The sequence below is a fragment of the Acartia tonsa genome, chromosome 13, assembly GCF_053477335.1.
Source record: "Acartia tonsa isolate MP-2025a chromosome 13, ASM5347733v1, whole genome shotgun sequence".
Taxonomy (NCBI): Eukaryota; Metazoa; Arthropoda; class Copepoda; order Calanoida; family Acartiidae; genus Acartia; species Acartia tonsa.
In genome coordinates, this window is record NC_137272.1 from 43700858 (window position 1) to 43719637 (window position 18780).

The window sequence follows — 18780 nt, forward strand, 5'->3', positions numbered from 1 at the left end:
ATCATTACTAGAATGATTTTTCTACTTTTTTAACAACAAATATTTATGTGTTCTAATTATCCATTTGATCTGATTTTTGGTATATTGATTTCTGGGACAACAAAGTACAATATTACAAGCGAAGCAACTCTATAATTAAGTCCTAAAAATGTAAGTATGCTTATAAACATTATCCTGTATCAAGCAATTTTTCAACAAATTTACTTTTACTTTTATATTCTGATTATTCAGTTCTGACACTATACAAGTGTTAATGCCCGTTTGTCCTACCGTTTTATTGATGTTGTCATCCTTCTTACATATATTTGACATAATTAATATTACCTCTGACAATTTTGTCCATAGGTAGCTTCTCTATAAAGATCTTTAGCTTCAGATAAAAAAAATCTTATTTATTTACTAAGTATATTTGCGATTACTTTTATTTAATGAAATCTTCCAATTTTTAACATTTACAAAACGGCCTGCTTTATTGCATCAAGATCCGTGACAGATCTTTATAGGAAATAAACGTCTATAAATGAGCTCGAGTCTTCCAATGGTAGAGTGTTTAAAACTCATAGTGCTCCAATAATCCTCATTAAACTCTCATTGACCAAAGCGATAAGACCTTTATTCTATTTGTTTATGGAATGAAATAAGTTTTTCACTTCATGTTGATTTTTGAATTACATTGAAGTATTTATCCTAATTTCATAAATAAAAAATATAAGTTCATAATAGAGTAAATCTAAGAAAACTCTATTTTAAAAGAATTCGATTGTGGCGACACTTCCTTTGTGTTAAAATATTAAAACTAAAATTTTAATCATATTAACCCTTTGGTGATGGTAATGTGAAAAAATATAATTGAAAAAATCATTTAAATTAATAAATATTTACTTCTTTCTTTTAGATAGTAATGGCGGGGGAGGAGAATTGATTTATTGAGAAATAGATAAATAGATATGTACTTATAGAAAACTAGCCAATAGCGAAATAATTATATTGAGCCAACTCTAGTTTATATTATATTAGCGGCTACGCCACTAGAGGCTTCTAGGGGCATTTGAGGAGGGGGGAGTTAAATTAGATAACTCTTTTTTTAATCTAATTTTTAAAAAAAATGGGAGCGTTGTGGTACCCCCAAAATAGTTGTAAAACTTCCCAGGACCTGTAAGAAGCTACCCTGTAAAGGAGAACCATAGCGGTTCAGCGGTTACTGAGATCCTTTGGTACAAACAGAAAGACATTCATCCTGTTACTTTAATACTAAGATAGATATTAAAATTGATAGTAGCGAAGCTACTTTATAATTTGAAATGTCCGTTAGTAGCGAAGTTACTCTATAATTTGAAATGTCCGTCCGTCCGTCTGAGACAGAAAGGGGGAAACGTGATTTTCTCGGCTCCTATAAAAGATAGAGAGCTGAAATTTTCAGGGATTAATTATGTTAACAGTCTTCATATTTTCACTAAGGTTTATTAAGATTTGTCAGTTGGTTGGGGTGCTAGATCGATTCCTACATTTTAAAGTTTTCATTATTTTCTCAACTCCTATTCAACACAGGGATTTAATACTTTCATATTCTGCATAATTTTATAAAGTTTTATCAAGATTTGCTTATTGGTTGGGGTGCTAGTTCGATTCCTAGATTTTTAGGTTTTCATGATTTTCTTTGCTCTTATTTGAGATAGGAGGCTGATATTTTTAAAGATTAAATAAGTTCACAATTTACATTACATATCCCCACAAAGTTTCATTCAGATTTGCTAATTTGATGAGGTGCTAGATCAATTCCTAGATTTTTACATTATAAATCTTATAAGGTTTCGTGATTTTTTAGTTTAATGTTTTTTTTATGAAACAGCAATAAAGTTAATTTTTCCGGATATCCGGATAGCAGTCCGACAGTTATGGATGTTTTATAGTTGATTATGCTCCTTAATGTTAGGAATTAATTTCATCAGGCTATCTTTTATAGGAGCAGAGAAAATCATGCTTTTCCCAAAAAGTTTTAGACGGGCATTTCATGTGATAGAGTAGCTTCGTAATCTATAATACAAAGTAGAACGATGTCTGTCTGTTTGTGTGTTTGTCTGTTTGTTTGTACCGAAGGATCTCGCTAACCGCTGAACCGATCGGGTTCTCCTCAACAGGGTAGCTTCTCATAGGTCTCGGGAAGGTTTATAACTATTTTCTTGGGGGGTGGGACACCCCCAACCCCCCAAAAAAATGAAAAATCCCCCCCCCAAAAAAATTTTTCGCTCCCCCCCAAAAATTTTTTTTTTACTTTTTCTTTTAAAATCTGAAATAAGAAATTTAATTATTAAATTCGACTCTCTCCTCAAGTCCCCCTAGAGGCCTCTAGGGGCGTAGCCGCTAGTTAATTAATAAGATATTAAAACAGATTTCTATAAGCGCAGCTGCTCTATAATTTTGTATTCTAGACATGGATCCTTTAAATCTTTACATAAAATGTTTATTGATAATTAGTCATATTTATACTTTTAATTGATATCCCTATGAAACTTTATAAAATGTAAACTTTTTAAAATCTTACAAAAAGGATGACAACATCCATAAAGCGAAGCTTTACAAATCAGAAAGCTAGATAAATAAACAAAAAAAACTAGAAGATTATATTTATTTTGTAGATGAAAATATTTAAATTATTGTCCATTGTCATATCTCTGATTTTGGTATATTAAAATCATCAGAGGCAAATGAGAGAGAGCAAAAGATGCCCAGCTTTTTAAGCCAACAATATAAGCTTTATCATTAGACAACCCTTGTTTCAATACAATAACTTTAAAAGTCGTCATATTTAAGATTCTTATAAAATTCTGTGTATAATGTAAATTGTAATTATTTATTTAAGTTTTTCCTTTCATAATTCATATTGTAACAATCTTTGTAAGCTTTTGATATTTAATTCCGTAAGCATGTAAACATTTTATGAAATCTCTATAAAAAAATCTACGAAATCAGAATAATATAAAAAATCTACGAAATAATAATAATAAAAATCTACGAAACTACTACCACCCCATAATACAATTTTCATAATATGCGCAGATAATGCCGCGTTTACGTGACTTACACAACAAGAGGTCATTTTCTTTCTGCTAGCCTTTTATATTTACTTCACCAAACGGGGCACAAGTTGAAGTAAGGGTGAAAATGGCGAATTTATCTGTTGGAATGTTCGCCAAAAAGTCTGCCCAACTGCTCGGCGGCTTGGCCTGCAAAAATGCCGCCCTTTCTCCCGTTCAGGTTAACTTTTTTTTCAGCAAATTTAAATAAATTACACTTCAGATTATTTAAAAAAAGGTTTTATATTTAATTAATTAACTTATGTTTTAAAAGACGTTTTGCCCATATTTCTTGTTATTACATATGTATATTTCATCCCTAATAGTTCATTAATTGTATTCGACACAGATAAATGATGTTAAGTAATATAAGATAGGTTTTATATGTTAAGACTTTGTCAACCATTGATCTGATTATTTTCTACCTACATCTCTAGGTAGTATCCGGGAAGGATTAAGGCTATTTAATTTTTGATTAATTATTGCCATTGAAATCGCCCATGAAAAAATTACACCTCTTAATAATTTTTTTAACTTCAAAATCTAAATAAATAGAATTTGGTTATCGAATTCAGGTCCCACCCCCTCTTCAAGAGCCCCTAGAGGCCACTAGGAGCGCGCTGCTAGTTAACTAATACATTAATATGTCCTGATGTATATTCTAATAATAACTATGATATTTCTAGAAACTGGGCCTGCATACCTCTAGAGTGGTGAGTGGAGGTCATCACTGGTATCCTGACAAAGAATATATCAAGAAGTATTGCGCTCAGAAAGTTCTTTATGATGATGTGGTAAACAATGTTTTTTTTTAAAACAAGGATGACAACATCCATAAGTAGGAAAGTTGGAAAAAAATTATGGATGGGAATAGGGACAAGGGGATTAAAAGAACATCTGAATCACAAAACCTTTCTCAAATGTTTTTATTCTTTTTAACTTTTATAGCATGGCTGACAGATTGACAAAATGAAGTAAAATATATTCTGAATTATTCAACAACAAAAAATAGTTAATAATCTGGAATAACAGCTGAGAAAATCATATTTCTCACATCGCGTTACGGACCGGACTGACTGTCTGACTGATGGTCGTAGAGACGGACAGACAGACCTTGTAAAGTCAAAAGTTGTCGGATTATTCCTACATTGTGTTCCCATTGGTCTAAATAAGTGATTGAGGTTCTATATTGTATTGCCTCGACACTGATTTCTATACCGGTTCTCTGAAAAAATTATGCATAACAACTATTTTTGACAAATATTAATATGACAATCATAAAACTAATACCAGTTCTGTTAGCCTCAACGAGGAGCCGAATCTTATAATTTTTAATTTTACTATCCGCGGAAAGCTGTCTATAATACGAAGCTGCAAATAACTTATTACTTTTCAGCCCCCAGAGGAGGGAACCCTGGCTGCAGATGTTATGAACAAAGATTACATACCACGCACTCAACATTTGGACAATGGGGAGGATTTGCCTCAGCCAGAAAAATTCATCAGGTAAGAAAAATACTATGGGGGGGGGGGGGGACAATGGGGAGGATTTGCCTCAGCCAGAAAAATTCAACAGGTAAGCAAAACAATATGGGGGAGGGAGGGAGAGGACAAGAAATAATAAAAAATTAGCTTTCAAGTCTTTTAAATGAGAGACGATAATAATAAAACTCCCATATATTTTCCCCTTTAGCCGAGTATCTCATGCAGAATAAATAAAATCTTTTTTTCATCACAAAAAGACGCAAGATTTGGGGGAAATTTCAGGGAGGGAGGGGATATTCGGCTGTTTATTACACTAGTCCCCAAAATTTAATTATAACTTTTTATTATTCGTTGGATCAACAACCTTGCGGACTTTAGGGTAATTTTGATTGGTTGGTTCATTTAGTTAAGTGTCCATACGTTTCAACAACTAATTGTAATCTTCAGAAGGGTTAATTTTGCGGGATTGGGATCGGACATAGTGTCTTCAGATCCTTGGGAAAACTAATCTTGTTTATATTGTCAGGAACATGCAGCTCAACTTTGGTCCCCAGCACCCCGCTGCCCACGGTGTACTCCGTCTTGTCCTACAGATGGACGGTGAAACTGTTAAGAGAGCTGATCCCCATATTGGTCTTCTTCATAGGTAGGTTATGATTAATTAGGGCCACTTGATAGATACTCTTAAATATTTTATGAAAAGGAAACTTTTTATTTTAAGGGTATTTCTGGGAGGGTGGTGGTTTGCGAGATCTTTCGGTACACACAGACAGTCACTCATCCTTAGAGACAAAATAAGTTGTACACTGGATGTTCTTTAGAAAGGGATAAGCAACAAAATAAATAAATACCTATCTAATGAAACCTAATTTAATTGTAGAGGAACTGAAAAGTTGATTGAATACAAGACCTATCTGCAGGCCCTGCCTTACTTTGACCGTCTGGACTATGTGTCCATGATGTGCAATGAACAGGTATACAGTTATGCTCTTTAGAATGGTTTTATTCTTGTCATTAATGGCAATCCGAATTATTTTTATGGATTTTGATTGTTGAAATTCAAAGAAGAGGTCGTTTTCCCGGATCAAAATCAATTTAAATTCGGATTTGTCGCAAAAAAAGTAATTTAAGGATAAAATTTTATTTGGACAATATAAAATCTAAAGTAATTCAACTTTTGACCCCCTGAACATTTTTTTTCTTGTGGGTTTGGAAGTGGGTTAAAATTCAATTATTATTTATTACCCGATTTATTAATTAGGTTTGGAAAGCGCTTTTTTGTAATGGGAGGGGGGGTGCAGGACCAGGTCAGATTATTTATTAATTCTTGTACAAAATCCTAAAGTTTACATTTTCTTTTAATTCATAGGTATTACTTAAAGTTTTATTTACAATTTACATATTTCTAATGCTCTTGTTTGATCTTATCACATTACACCAAGTTCATACGATAAAATTACTCTAGATTTAGATTATAATTATTGCTTTTAAAGTTGAACACTGCCAATATGAAGAAACGAAACAAGACTTTCTAAAAAGTACCCAAAAGTTTTATTTTACCTATGTAATGTAAGAACATGATCATAAAAGGTTGGGTACCAAACTAATGATTATTTTGTTGTTTTCAGTGTTATTCCTTGGCCGTGGAGAAGCTGTTGAACATTGATGTCCCACTGAGAGCTAAGTACATCAGGTAGGAAGTTATCCGCGGTTACGCAAATACAAAATTTGGGGAATTGTTTATTTTTGTCATGGGATGTTTTTTTTGATATTTATAGTTGTGTTGTGCTGTATCTATCTATCTATCTATCTATTTATTTTCTATCTATAAATTATCTAACTATCTATCTATATGTTAGAGTACTATTTGGAGAGTTGACCCGTATCCTGAATCATATTATGGGTATTGGCACTCACATTCTTGATATTGGTGGTATCACTCCCTTCTTCTGGCTTTTTGAGGTAAATTTTTAAGATAAAGTAAGCTAACACGCCCCTAGCCATCCTAGGAGAGGTTAAAAAACATCTTAAAGCCATCCAAAGGCATTTATAAAGTTTTACTATAATTGTATTCAATTTGGACCCGTATCTTCAGAGATTTTTAGCTTCAGACCAAATAAACCTTACTACTTTACATTATAGAATATATAAATATTAAATCAAAAGTTCAAATTGTTTAGGAAATTTAAAATTAACCCCACACAGAATTTACAGGCGGGGATGTATTTTTTTGAAGATTATTAATATGTTAGGAATCAAACAAATCAGTATAGGGTCTCTGTAGGGGTCTAAATGACAATGACCGACTATTTGATTTACATCTACAATGTTAATTCACAAATTCCCCCTTCTGTAGATTACAATTTGTGAGTATGGACACGCGATTTATTAAATCAATCCAAGTTCCTTAAAAGTTCCCAATGTTGTTAAGCAAACAAATGAGAAAACGTTATTTAAAACTTTGTGGTTTAATGTAATTTTTCTACTTGTAGGAGAGAGAAAAGATGATGGAGTTCTATGAGCGCGCTAGTGGTGCGCGTATGCACGCCGCGTATGTGCGTCCCGGTGGCGTGCACCAGGCAGGACAATACAAGCATTAATTAATAATTGAAAGAGTTGCTCCCCTGAGACAACTAAATCACCATTTTTTTTTACCTAACAACTTAAAAAAAGTATTTAATAAACAAGGATGACAACATCCATAAGTAGCGAAGCACAAAAAATCGTCAATTGGAATACGTAGATTTTGAAGATTTTTACTAAAATCAAGAATAGATTTATTGGATAAAATAAACATGAAACCTTGTTTTATTTTGCATGATGACGATGGTCAAAGTAAATTATATTAAAGATGCTCATAACAATGAGAAAAATCATTTTGATACAGATATCCCATAAAAGTTTGAAAATTGCATCAAAATATACAAAGATATGGGGAAATATGTAAAACATAAAAAAATAGCCAAAAACCTGATAAAAGGCAGTCTGGCCGTCATGGTTGTTTTATTAAAACCACAAAAAAATTTATTTTTAAATCCTTAACTTAAAAAAATTGGAAAATCGGACCATATACACTGAAGATATGGAAAAAAGTGTTAAATATATAAAAATAGCCTAAAACCTGCTAAAAAGGCAGTCTGGCCGTCATGGTTATTTTGTTTAAAAGACGGGAAATTTAATTTTGATATCTATAACTGAAAAAATTTTGAAAATCGGACCATAAACACTGAAGATATGGAGAAAAATGTTAAATATATAAAAAAAACAGCCTAAAACCTGCTAAAAAGGCAGTCTGGCCTTCATGGCTGTTCCTTTAAACGACGGGAAATTTAATTTTAATATCTGTAACTGAAAAAAATTTGAAAATCGGACCATAAACACTGAAGATATGGAGAAAAATGTGAAAAATATAAAAATAGCCTAAAACCTGCTAAAAATCGGTCCGAACGCCAATGATGTTTTATAGTCAATTGTGCTCCTTAATGATGGGAATGTTGTCAAAAAATTTCAGCATTCTATCTTTTATAGGACCTGAGTAAATCCCATTTCCCCCATAGCGTTACGGACTGACGGACTGACTGACGGACTGACTGACGGACTGACGGACGGACAAAGTGAATTATAGAGTAGCTTCGCTACTAAAAATGATTTCATTTTATATTTAAGTTCAGTAATGAATTTGTAATTCAACTTAAAGTTTTAGGAACCTAAACGGGGTTTCAAGGGTCATGGGGGAAAAACGGATAGATTTTGTTTTAACAGGGGTGGGGGGGGGGGTGCATTACCCCCCCCCCCCCATATGTAAGTTTCTACATTTCTTGGGACAATGAACCTAATATAAATACTGGAATAATGTTTTCAACCTTGCTAACTCTGAAAGTATATCCCCATTGGCCTGCTAGATGATATCCCCCTCCCTCCCTTGTAAGTCCAATGTCCCCTTACTTCCTGAAACAATGGACTTAATATAAATACTGGAATAATGTTTACAACCTTGCTAACACTCTGAAAGGATATCCCTATTGGTCTGCTAGATGATATCTATGATTTCTGCATTAAATACGGTGAAAGGTAATTATGAGATGGTGACACGAGAATATTATTATGTATCGTATTATAAACAGTTTTCCGCGGATATAAAAATCCACAATTATAAGAATAAAACCAGTTTTGTAAGCTCCGAAATGCCGAAGGCACGGGTTAACAAAACTGGTTTTAACATAATGATTGTACTTTTTTATATTCGTAGAAAATTGGACCTAATACGATGCTATACATAATTTTTTTAGTGTGGCCGAGAACCAGTTCTAATCCAGCGGATATTAATGGGTTTCGCAGCCATACTGGAAAAGCCTTTTTTTGCATATACAGATAAAGTTGCTCTTTTCCAATTGGTTAATTTTGAATAGTTATTAATGGTATTGTGGTATTAACAGCTTTACGCGGATAATAAAATGTACAATTATAAGAGTAATTTCAGTTGTCTTGGCCCAACTAAATTATTACCTGTCGATTTTATGATTTTTATTTTATTGTTCGCAGAAAATTGTCAATGATACATGATTTTTTAGTACGACCGAGTACCGGTTCTATTCCAGCGGATATTAATCGGTTTCGAATCCATACCTACTGAAAATCATTTTAAAGTAGGAATTTAAGTCATAGCAATGACCAATATACTTTTCTAAGAAACAAAGCATTCAAAATGTTTTTAATGAAGATGACGAGTAGGTATACTATTTATTTCCTATAAGAAGCAACTTTATCTGTATTTTAAGAAAAGACTATTCATTCCTCCCTCCCCCCTCCCCTTTATACCCACTTAAAATATGTGAAGGGTTAAATTCGGTGATTTTTTTAATTGCTACAAGCTGCTTGAAGAAAGGGGGTTGGCGGTTTAGAAACTTTGAAACCAAACAAAAGTCTTAGGAATTCAACCGTAAACAGTTAAATTTAAGTGAAATTTTTTTGTCTTAAATGATTCAAAATTGTCTGATTTGGCTAGAAATGGCAAAAACAACGGCAATTTTCGGCGGAGTGTCAGCGGTTCCACCGCTGTTTCTTCACAGTTTCATATTATACCTCATTGGAACTGAAATGCCTTTTTATTTTGGTTAAGTTTTATTTTTAGTTTCAAAAAGTGACGCATCTGCCTATCCCAAAGCTTTTGTGTTAGGTAGATTCTATATGTTTTTAAAACTTTTCCTACTATCACCTGATTTAACCCTTTGATGACGAAATTACACCACCCTTTGCATTTCTGGATATCTCTACTATTTCTAAATAAATATTAAGCATTTTAAATCATTTTTAATCAATAACTATAAAGATTGAAATGATCTAAACTAGGCTTATTATACATTATTTTCAAATACTATTGAATTTAACCCTTTGTGGCCGGATTGACAAATGCTTGTGCAACCTCAACACCACACCATCCCCCTGTGGTAGGATATTCCTATTGGTTTGCTGGATGATATCTACGAGTTCATCAATAAGTTCAGTGAGAGGTATTCATGAATTATTCTAACAATTCTTGGATTAATTTAATTTTTTATTTAAATGGATATAGAATACGTGGACATTGTGAAAATAGCCTGATAAAATTGTTTCTCCTAGCTGGCTAATATAACGATACCCTCTTAACATTACCCCATCCCCTCACCTAATCATATAGGAACTTATTGATTAATATCTGGGGGTTATTTTAGCAACCTAAATTGATTTCCCTGTCACAATATCCACGTATTTTATATCTATTTTATTTACCAGTGAATTATGGAAAATATATACTCCTGACAATTTACAATCCTAGATTCCTAAAAATAAGAAACAAAATTACCCCATCTGGATATTAATTTCATTGGTTGCAATGTTGGAACCTTCAATTAATCAAGATTTTTAAAAGTTCCCAAATTTTACGCCAAAACGAATTCTATAAAATTTTTGTAACATATTTGAATTTCAGTAGGTAAGTTATATTTTTCCGTATTGTAGACGTTTAAAGTTTAAGATCAATTGCAGTTTTGTTGGTCTCGAGTGGACAAAGGCCCTTGCCAACCAGAATTAATACTTCAACTTTTATTTTTTCACTAGGTATAGCTTAGATTCCAGCGGAAATTGAACGGATGGATCCATTATTGCAAATAACTTGTGTGTTTGTTCAGGTTGGACGAGGTTGAGGATCTGGTTACGGACAACAGGCTCTGGAGGGACAGAACTATTGGTAAGTGCACAGTTTTTTTCTCTCATCAATATTTTAAGATTCAAAGCAACTCAAACTGTTTTGCCAAATCTAATTGCTTTTAACTTTGAAGTTTTTTTTGTCGTTTTCTTAGTGTTATAGGTATATTAGAAAAAAACTGAATTAGATTCCAGTTTGGCTTCGAAACCGATTAATAACCGGAAGATTAGAATCGGTTCTCAGCCATACTGCAAAATAATGTATATCTAGCATTGCATTGTATTAAAGACAATTTTACACGAATACTAAAATATTTTTTTATCGCATAGACAGCTTGACGCAGATATTAGAATAAAAAATAATATCTTAACATCCATGGGATACGATGCAATACATGATTTTTCAGTATCGCTGTGAACCGTTTCTAATCCAGCGGATATTAATCGGTTTCAAAGCCATAGTGGAAAATAATTTTAGGTGTTCTATGGGGTTTGTATGTCTGTAAACCCTTTTTTTCGTTTTAAAAGGCACAAGTTTATTTATGATAGGTAACTAATCTTATTTTAGATATCGGAGTTATTTCCTCTGAGGACGCCATCAACTGGGGCTGCTCTGGTGTTATGCTCAGGAGTACTGGCATCAAATACGATATCAGGTAAACTTGGTATTTGCTGATTTTAATCTTGAAACATTCCTATGACAATACGGTATAACCTGAAAAGGAAAGCAATTCGGTAATCATTACTGAAAAGTCCTTGTGTTCATTTCAAATTGAACTTAGTGAGTCTTTGTGTCAATACTTTGTAGTACCTCAAGGATTTCTACTTGGACCTGCGGTAACTTATGTATATGATCTTTAATCTCGTAATGTCATGCTCAAGAGTACTGGCATCAAATACTATATCAGGTAACTTGGGTCATTCCTAAGCCAATTAGGTATAATCGTGTACGGAGGGACTTTTATTGAACTTTGATTGGTTGATTCCAAACTGATAGTGTCCAAACTTTTCAACTAATAATTTTGAGCTACAGAAGGTTTAGGAGTAATTTTATCAAAATTTTCAAAATTGGAAAAAAATCCTACGATAATACGGATCTTTTTGGCTTTCCCATATAGAAAATTCCTGTATTTAAATATTTAAAACAATTTTAATAATAGAATGTAAACTTTAATTTTATTTTAGAAAAGCTGCTCCTTATGACGCCTATGATCTTGTTGATTTTGATGTTCCTATTGGCACTAACGGTGATTGCTACGACAGGTATGTACAACTGGTACCCAATGTTTTATAAACAATAACTTAGGGTACTTTAATTAATGAATTTTGATTAGTTGGTTCCAAACTTAGAAGTGTTCAAACTTTTCAATCAATAATTTTGATTTACAATAGGAATAATTTTGATTATTATTATTGGGAATGTATATCAATTTTATGTTTCACTTCTACAATGTGTTTTTAAAGTGATACTGAAGTATTTCTAAATTTAACCTAATTTAACCAACTTATCATTGACAGAAACTAATGATCAATATCCTATTTTCTTCATCGGGGATTTTTTTTATAAGAAAAAATTATTGATAGGTTCTGAACAGATTATGCTGCAAAATCATACTTTTCCACAGCATATGATTTTGAAGAAAAATTCTGACAAAATAGCTTTAAATATAATTTGACACAAATATATTTCATCGGCCTTAACTTTATTTTTGTTTAGATACTTGATGCGTATGCAGGAAATGAGACAGTCTCTGAGAATTATTGAACAATGCTTGAACCAGATGCCCCAGGGTGATGTCAGGTATGTTTAGGCACAATATTTTCTATGTTTCATGCAAAGGGTAATGGGTGATGTAAAACTACTGTTATAACAATCTATTTGCAGGTTTTATTAGCTCATTATTTTAAGTAGTAAGGTTTAATTGTGTGTCTTTTGAGTTAAATCTTATTGAATACGGAGGTGGATTCTTAAAAATCTTTTTGGCTCACTGGCTCGCTAAAATCAGTGAGGTTCGCTAAAAAATTGTTGGGGATAATTTTGCTGACCATTTTGTGATTTCGAAGATTTTATAAGAATATAAATTAATAAGAACATATGCCGCGTTGACGTTCACTTTTAAACAAAAGTTCTGACCTAAAAAATATTCAAAATCACAAAATGTTAAGCATTTTGGCTTGCAGTGAGACAAACTCAAGCGACACACAATTAAACCTTACTACTTAATATACCTAATGAGCTAAGAAAACCTGCAAATAGATTGTTTTTTTTTAGAATCGATCTCACAAAAGTCCCGGGATGTTTTTTTTATTTTTATTTTGTTTCTGAATTGAAGTCAGATTTTAAAGGCTTTTCTACCTCTTTGATAACAAAGCCAATTGATGCTATCGATACTTACGCTAGTGTATTCAAAAGTATCAACAAATTAAAAAAAAACCTAACTAAAATGAAATGCCTATTGGGTGATATGGGCGAAATTCGGACATGTAATAATAACGAATTTGATTTCTTAATACACTTGAGGATCCAACTGGACTTATATCAAATGTCTGTCATGTTCTAGTAAATAAAGAGAAAAACAATCTAAATTATACAGCATGACCCTCAAAAAAGTATTTTTAAGCATCTGCAGCCCTTATTTCTCAATGAATTATAAAAAAATGCATATGTCCTTGTTCTCCATAGTATTCCACATAAGTAGATATAAAAATATTTTTTTTACCTCCATTAACACCGGAGATTTTTAGAGCTAAAGTTTTTGAAAAAGTGACTGAGGAAAAAGTAACTTTTAACATGAAACGACTTTTTTAGCAAAATTAAGGTAGAAATCCTTTTATTTTTGTTACTAGCAGAAACTTTATACAAAAATGAAATAAAAAATTTAGTTTTTGAGTAAAAAGCATTTTTTTACACATATTTTTTGAGTCTTTTTAGTTTAATGATATTTTGAAAAACTTACTTATTAGGCAAAATTTTTTAAGATTAAAAACCAAATAAATCTTTATGAATATAGCAGGAAAATTGTTTTTGTTTCACAATCCTAACTTTAATAACAAAAAAGTTATGAAGAAAATAAAATTAAAACATAATGGTTTTTTTGTCTAAAAAGCTTAATTAACCCCCTATTAAATTATTGAGATGTCAGAAAAGTAGGCGGAGCAACTGTCATAATTAATCCTTTTCTCAAATAAGGGTTAATAAATAACCTAAAATTTGCAAATTATCAATTCATTCAGTAGTATTTTTTGCCATTAAAAATTTATATTTTTTGGTGGAATAAAAAAGAAATAATTAGTTAACTTGTTTTTCTTTGTGTCTCATTATTCAGTTGCCAGAAAAACATAATATAACCATCCAAAAAATAAGAGAAACAAAAAAAAATTCTTTTTCTCAGTCACTTTTTCAAAACTTTAGCTCTAAAAATCTCCGGTGTTAATGGAGGTAAAAAAAATATTTTTATATCTACTTATGTGGAATACTATGGAGAACAAGGACATATGCATTTTTTTTTAATTCATTGAGAAATAAGGGCTGCAGATGCTTAAAAATACTTTTTTGAGGGTCATGCTGTATATTTATTGTTCACATTGTTTTAGAACCGACGATGCCAAGTGCGTTCCCCCTAACAGAGCCGAGATGAAAACTTCCATGGAGGCTTTGATCCATCATTTCAAGCTCTTCACTCAGGGTTTCCAGGTATATAGATGGAGGATAGATATGCACGACAGGTAGATATATAGATAGATAGTTTATATCTGATATTGAATCAGAGATGAAAACTTTTATGGAGGATTTGATCCATGATTTCAAGCTTTCACCCAAGGTTTCCAGATAGATATCTTATCTAACTTTCTTACTATCTTTCTATTTAACTATTTATCTATCCAGATGGCTGCTGGAGCTACCTACTTACATATCTATCTATCTAGGTACCTGCAGGAGCTATCTATCTATGTAACCTCTTATCAATCTGTGTGCATATCCGATCTGTTTACCTACTGAAGCTCCTATCTATAATCTATCTTACTAAGTATCTATCTAGATAACATCTATCTAATTATCTATCACACACACTCACAAACTATCTTTCTAGGTACCAGCTGGAGCCACCTATACCGCTATCGAGGCCCCCAAGGTAGAATTTGGTGTCTACCTGGTGTCCGATGGTTCTATATATCTATCTTCCTAACTATCTATCTATCTAGGTACCTGCTGGAGCCACCTATACCGCTATCGAGGCCCCCAAGGGAGAATTTGGTGTCTACCTGGTGTCCGATGGTTCTTCTAAGCCTTACAGGTAAGTTTAGGATTATTTAGTTAAGAATAGTTCAATATATCGCATCGTGTTATGGACAGCTTTCCGCGAATGCTAAAATGAAAAAGATAAAAACTAGTTTAAATGTATGTATGGACATTCTGGTATAGATAAATCATACCTAACTACTACAGGAATCACCAACCATGCTATGTTTGAAATCGATAGGATAATTAAATTTAACCTAAAATTAACGAAAAAAAGAAAACGCTCCGAACTGCAGAAAAGCTTTGGTTTGGGGAAAAAATGAATGGGCATGAGAATCATTGAAATTTTGTTAGAAAAAAAAGATATTGTACCTAAAGACATGACACCAAGATCCAGGGAGGGAGGGGACAATGGAGTGTTTTCTTATGTTAACTTAACAACTTTAGGGACTATTAATGAATTTCGATTGTTTGATTAATTAAGTCGAGTGTCAAACGTTTGAACCACTAATAGTAATATACAGAAAGGTTATTATTATTGTGGATGTACATCAATTTATTGACCATTGTCTTATCTCTGAATTGTACCTAAAGACATGTTACAAAGATCTAAAAGAAGTATTTTGCGAAGAAAAGGATTTTGTCCTTTGTTTTCCGAGGATTAGTTTTCAAAGAAAGACTTAGACATCAGGGATATAAAGGGATAAGACAATGGCCGATAAATTGATGTATATCCCCAATGAAAATACACAGCATTAATTAGTGGTTGAAACGGTTGGACACTAAAGATAATGAACCAACCAATAAAAAATCAATCAAGTCCCTAAAAAAGTTAAGCCAACGAATAAGAAAACGTTATTATAAAACTTTGGGGACTAGTGTAATAAACAGCCCATTTGTCTCTTCCTTCCTGCTTAGACATCCAGTTGAGTTATGTATACAATCATTCAATATATATAACACAAAAGAAATAGGATGTATGTATGTATTTGGTCTGAGTGTTTGATTCTTAGACTAATCTTAGATTCTTAGATTAAAACTGGTTTTGAGACATACAAAACACAAATATTATTAAAATTCAGTATTCCATGATAAAACAAATTAAAGTCATATGATTCATCATTATTTAATTGGCCCCTTGGAGCCAACCAATCAGTAGCTAACTATTTATTATCTTTTATTTTATTTTCGGATATTAATCGGTTTCGAAATCAAACTGGAAAAAGAATACACTTGTTTAAAACGTCATTTATGAAAGGATCTCTTACTGTTAGAATGATTTTTAATAAGATAATGAATAAATATTAATTAAATCTTTATATATGTCCTGTCAAGTACACTGAAAGAATTAATAAATTACTTACATTGAACTTAAATTAATGATTTCAGTATTATTCTTTATTCTAGTATGACATCTATATTTATAATTTGTTAACCTTATAATCAATTTGAATTTTCTGGGATGAAAATTTCAAAATACTACAACTTAAAAATACGTTCTCTCATTCGTTAGCTTAACAACTTTATTTAATTAATTAATTTTGATTGAAGCTTTTCAACCAAAATTTTAATCTATAGTCGCAGTAGTTTTGTTCTTCTGAACATTTATCGTTCATTGTCCTATCTCTTCAGATCCCTAACTTTTTAAGGAATGTAAATAATAAAGATGAATATTTAGATGTAACATCAAGGCTTCTGGATTCATAAATCTTGCCGCCATCTACCATAGACAAATACTCTTTGCATTAATTAATTAATTTTTAGATGCAAGATCAAGGCTCCTTCCTGCATCTTGCCGCTATCGGCCACTAGAATGATATTATACTCTTTGCATCAATAAATCAAGCAGTTGTACTCTTTGCATGATTAATTTATTTTTAGATGTAAGATCAAGGCTCCTGGATTCCTGCATCTTGCCGCTATCGACCACCAGATATATACTCTTTGCATGATTAACCAAGGAAAAATAATGTTCAGATGTAAGACCAAGGCTCCTGGATTCCTGCATCTTGCCGCTGTCGACCACCAGATATATACTCTTTGCTTCAATGAATTAAGCAGTTAAACTCTTTGCATAATTAATTAATTTTAAGATGCAAGATCAAGGCTTCTGGATTCCTGCATCTTGCAGTTACCAACCATATTGGCAAGAAGCACTAGTTATATACTCTTTGCATCATTATAAACTCTTTGCATAATTGATTAATTTTTAGATGTAAGATCAAGGCTCCTGGATTCCTGCATCTTGCCGCTATCGACCACATTGGCAAGGAGCACATGCTGGCTGATATTGTTGCCATCATTGGTACTATGGATGTTGTATTCGGTGAAGTTGATAGATAAACAGGTAACAACGCGTTATTTATCGCAGCAGCTTTCCGCGGATAGTAAGATTAATTCCAGGTTTGTTGGCCTCGAGGGCCATATGTCCAACAAAACTGGTTAGGATCTTTAAAGAAAAGATTAACATACATCTTATCGTATTTAAGAGAATTTTTCTAACAAAAATCATAAATTTAATCCCTGTTTTGTTAGCCCAGGTCTTAGGGTAACATAATCACTCGTTGTATGGGTTTTAACAAGTCCACAAATTAAAGAATAGTAATATTTTCTGGAACATGGAAAGAAAATGAAGTTGCGGGTTTTGTCATATTTTCACAGTAGCTTTTGATATTATTTGTTATTTTAGGTTAGTTAAATAAATGTTATTTTTTATGTTAATAAAATGTCCTGCAGGGTTAGAGTTATTGTAAAAATACAACGAAACCAACATCTTAGTTTTCTTTCCATGGTCCTATTTTTGCTTACAAAGGCATCAGTTTTTATGAAAATTAATCTTGTTTGCCTTATTGCTTCCCATTTCCCTTATATTTTGTTTATCATTTCAAACAGCTTCGCTAATAGTAAACGTAATTGACATTGTCCAGTTTAAAATAGTTTGTTTTTCAAAATAGCTTGTCTGTTTTTTACGAAAATAAGAATGACAACTTCCATCAAAGCGAAGCTCTGAAATAGAAGGACAAACGATCACTAACATTTGTAGAGTGTCAGAACTGATTTCTTAAATAGCAGAATATGGAAGTTTAAACAAAATTTCAAGTAAATTTGATGCAAAACTGCTTGAATACGGTATACTGTTGAAGGACATGCTTACATATTTAGGACTTGCGTATGTTTAAATTGACGAAAAGAGCTAACCATTACGGACGGACGGATGGACCGACCGACCGACCGACAGACCGACCCTACTTATAAAAAGCTCTCATAAAAATATTCTCATTTAACTTTAATGTTTTTCAGGATCTGGATTTGAAAGTAGGAGAGTTAGAAAAATTATTAAGTCAAAACAACAAAGTCAATTTTATTTTTTTTCGGTTAAATTAAAAAATACAATTATTTTAATAAAAGAGTATTTAGGCATTGTTTAATTTAATGTTTTAAAGAAGTTATCCATTGGAATGATCTTTTAACCACTTATTTTTTACAAAAAAAAAGATAAAAAATGTCAACAATTTTGAATAATTTAGATTTATATATTAATTACATATATTGTTATTATTTCAAGTATAAAATAATTCAATAAACATAAAAATTACAATTCTTTTTTTAAACGTGTTTTTATAAATTAACAAGGATGACAACATTCATAAGTAGCAAAGCACAAAAGTAAAGAAATACGGCCAAAGTGATTTAAATTAGGGTTGGGCCGGATATCAGGCCAACGCTCGATATCCGGCAAATTACCGAATATCCGGCCGGATATTCGGATATCCGGCGTCAAAATCAGCCGGATATCCT

The 18780-nt window shown here is 32.1% G+C and overlaps 1 protein-coding gene across 5 annotated transcripts; it reads left to right on the forward strand.

Annotated features, from left to right (window-relative positions):
- The first annotated feature begins 3003 nt into the window (after positions 1–3003).
- On the forward strand, positions 3004–18580 carry ND-49 (NADH dehydrogenase (ubiquinone) 49 kDa subunit). Of its 5 annotated transcripts, none has more exons than XM_080146124.1 (17): positions 3004–3255; positions 3761–3868; positions 4471–4580; positions 5086–5205; positions 5440–5533; positions 6188–6252; positions 6419–6521; positions 7052–7138; positions 8572–8630; positions 10727–10785; positions 11311–11398; positions 11928–12005; positions 12460–12543; positions 14337–14436; positions 14946–15037; positions 17196–17329; positions 18283–18580. In XM_080146124.1, the coding sequence occupies exons 1-16, from the start codon at positions 3163–3165 to the stop codon at positions 17323–17325; spliced, it is 1470 nt and encodes a 489-aa protein (XP_080002250.1). In that variant the 5' UTR covers positions 3004–3162; the 3' UTR covers positions 17326–17329; positions 18283–18580. The 5 variants fall into 5 exon arrangements, with proteins under 5 accessions (XP_080002250.1, XP_080002249.1, XP_080002247.1 ...); XM_080146123.1 differs by lacking the exon at positions 8572–8630 and adding an exon at positions 10011–10069; XM_080146121.1 differs by lacking the exons at positions 17196–17329; positions 18283–18580 and adding an exon at positions 16864–17062.
- Positions 18581–18780: the final 200 nt, after the last annotated feature.

What these genes read in the sequence shown, in the direction of transcription:
- ND-49 (XM_080146121.1), top strand. Translation starts at nt 3,163, where the DNA reads ATGGCGAATTTATCTGTTGGAATGTTCGCCAAAAAGTCTGCCCAACTG. An exon ending in GTCCCGGTGGCGTGCACCAG is followed by an intron (nt 7,139 to 8,571) that starts GCAGGACAATAC and finishes ACACTCTGAAAG; the next exon opens with GATATCCCTATTGGTCTGCT. An exon ending in ATGCCCCAGGGTGATGTCAG is followed by an intron (nt 12,544 to 14,336) that starts GTATGTTTAGGC and finishes ACATTGTTTTAG; the next exon opens with AACCGACGATGCCAAGTGCG.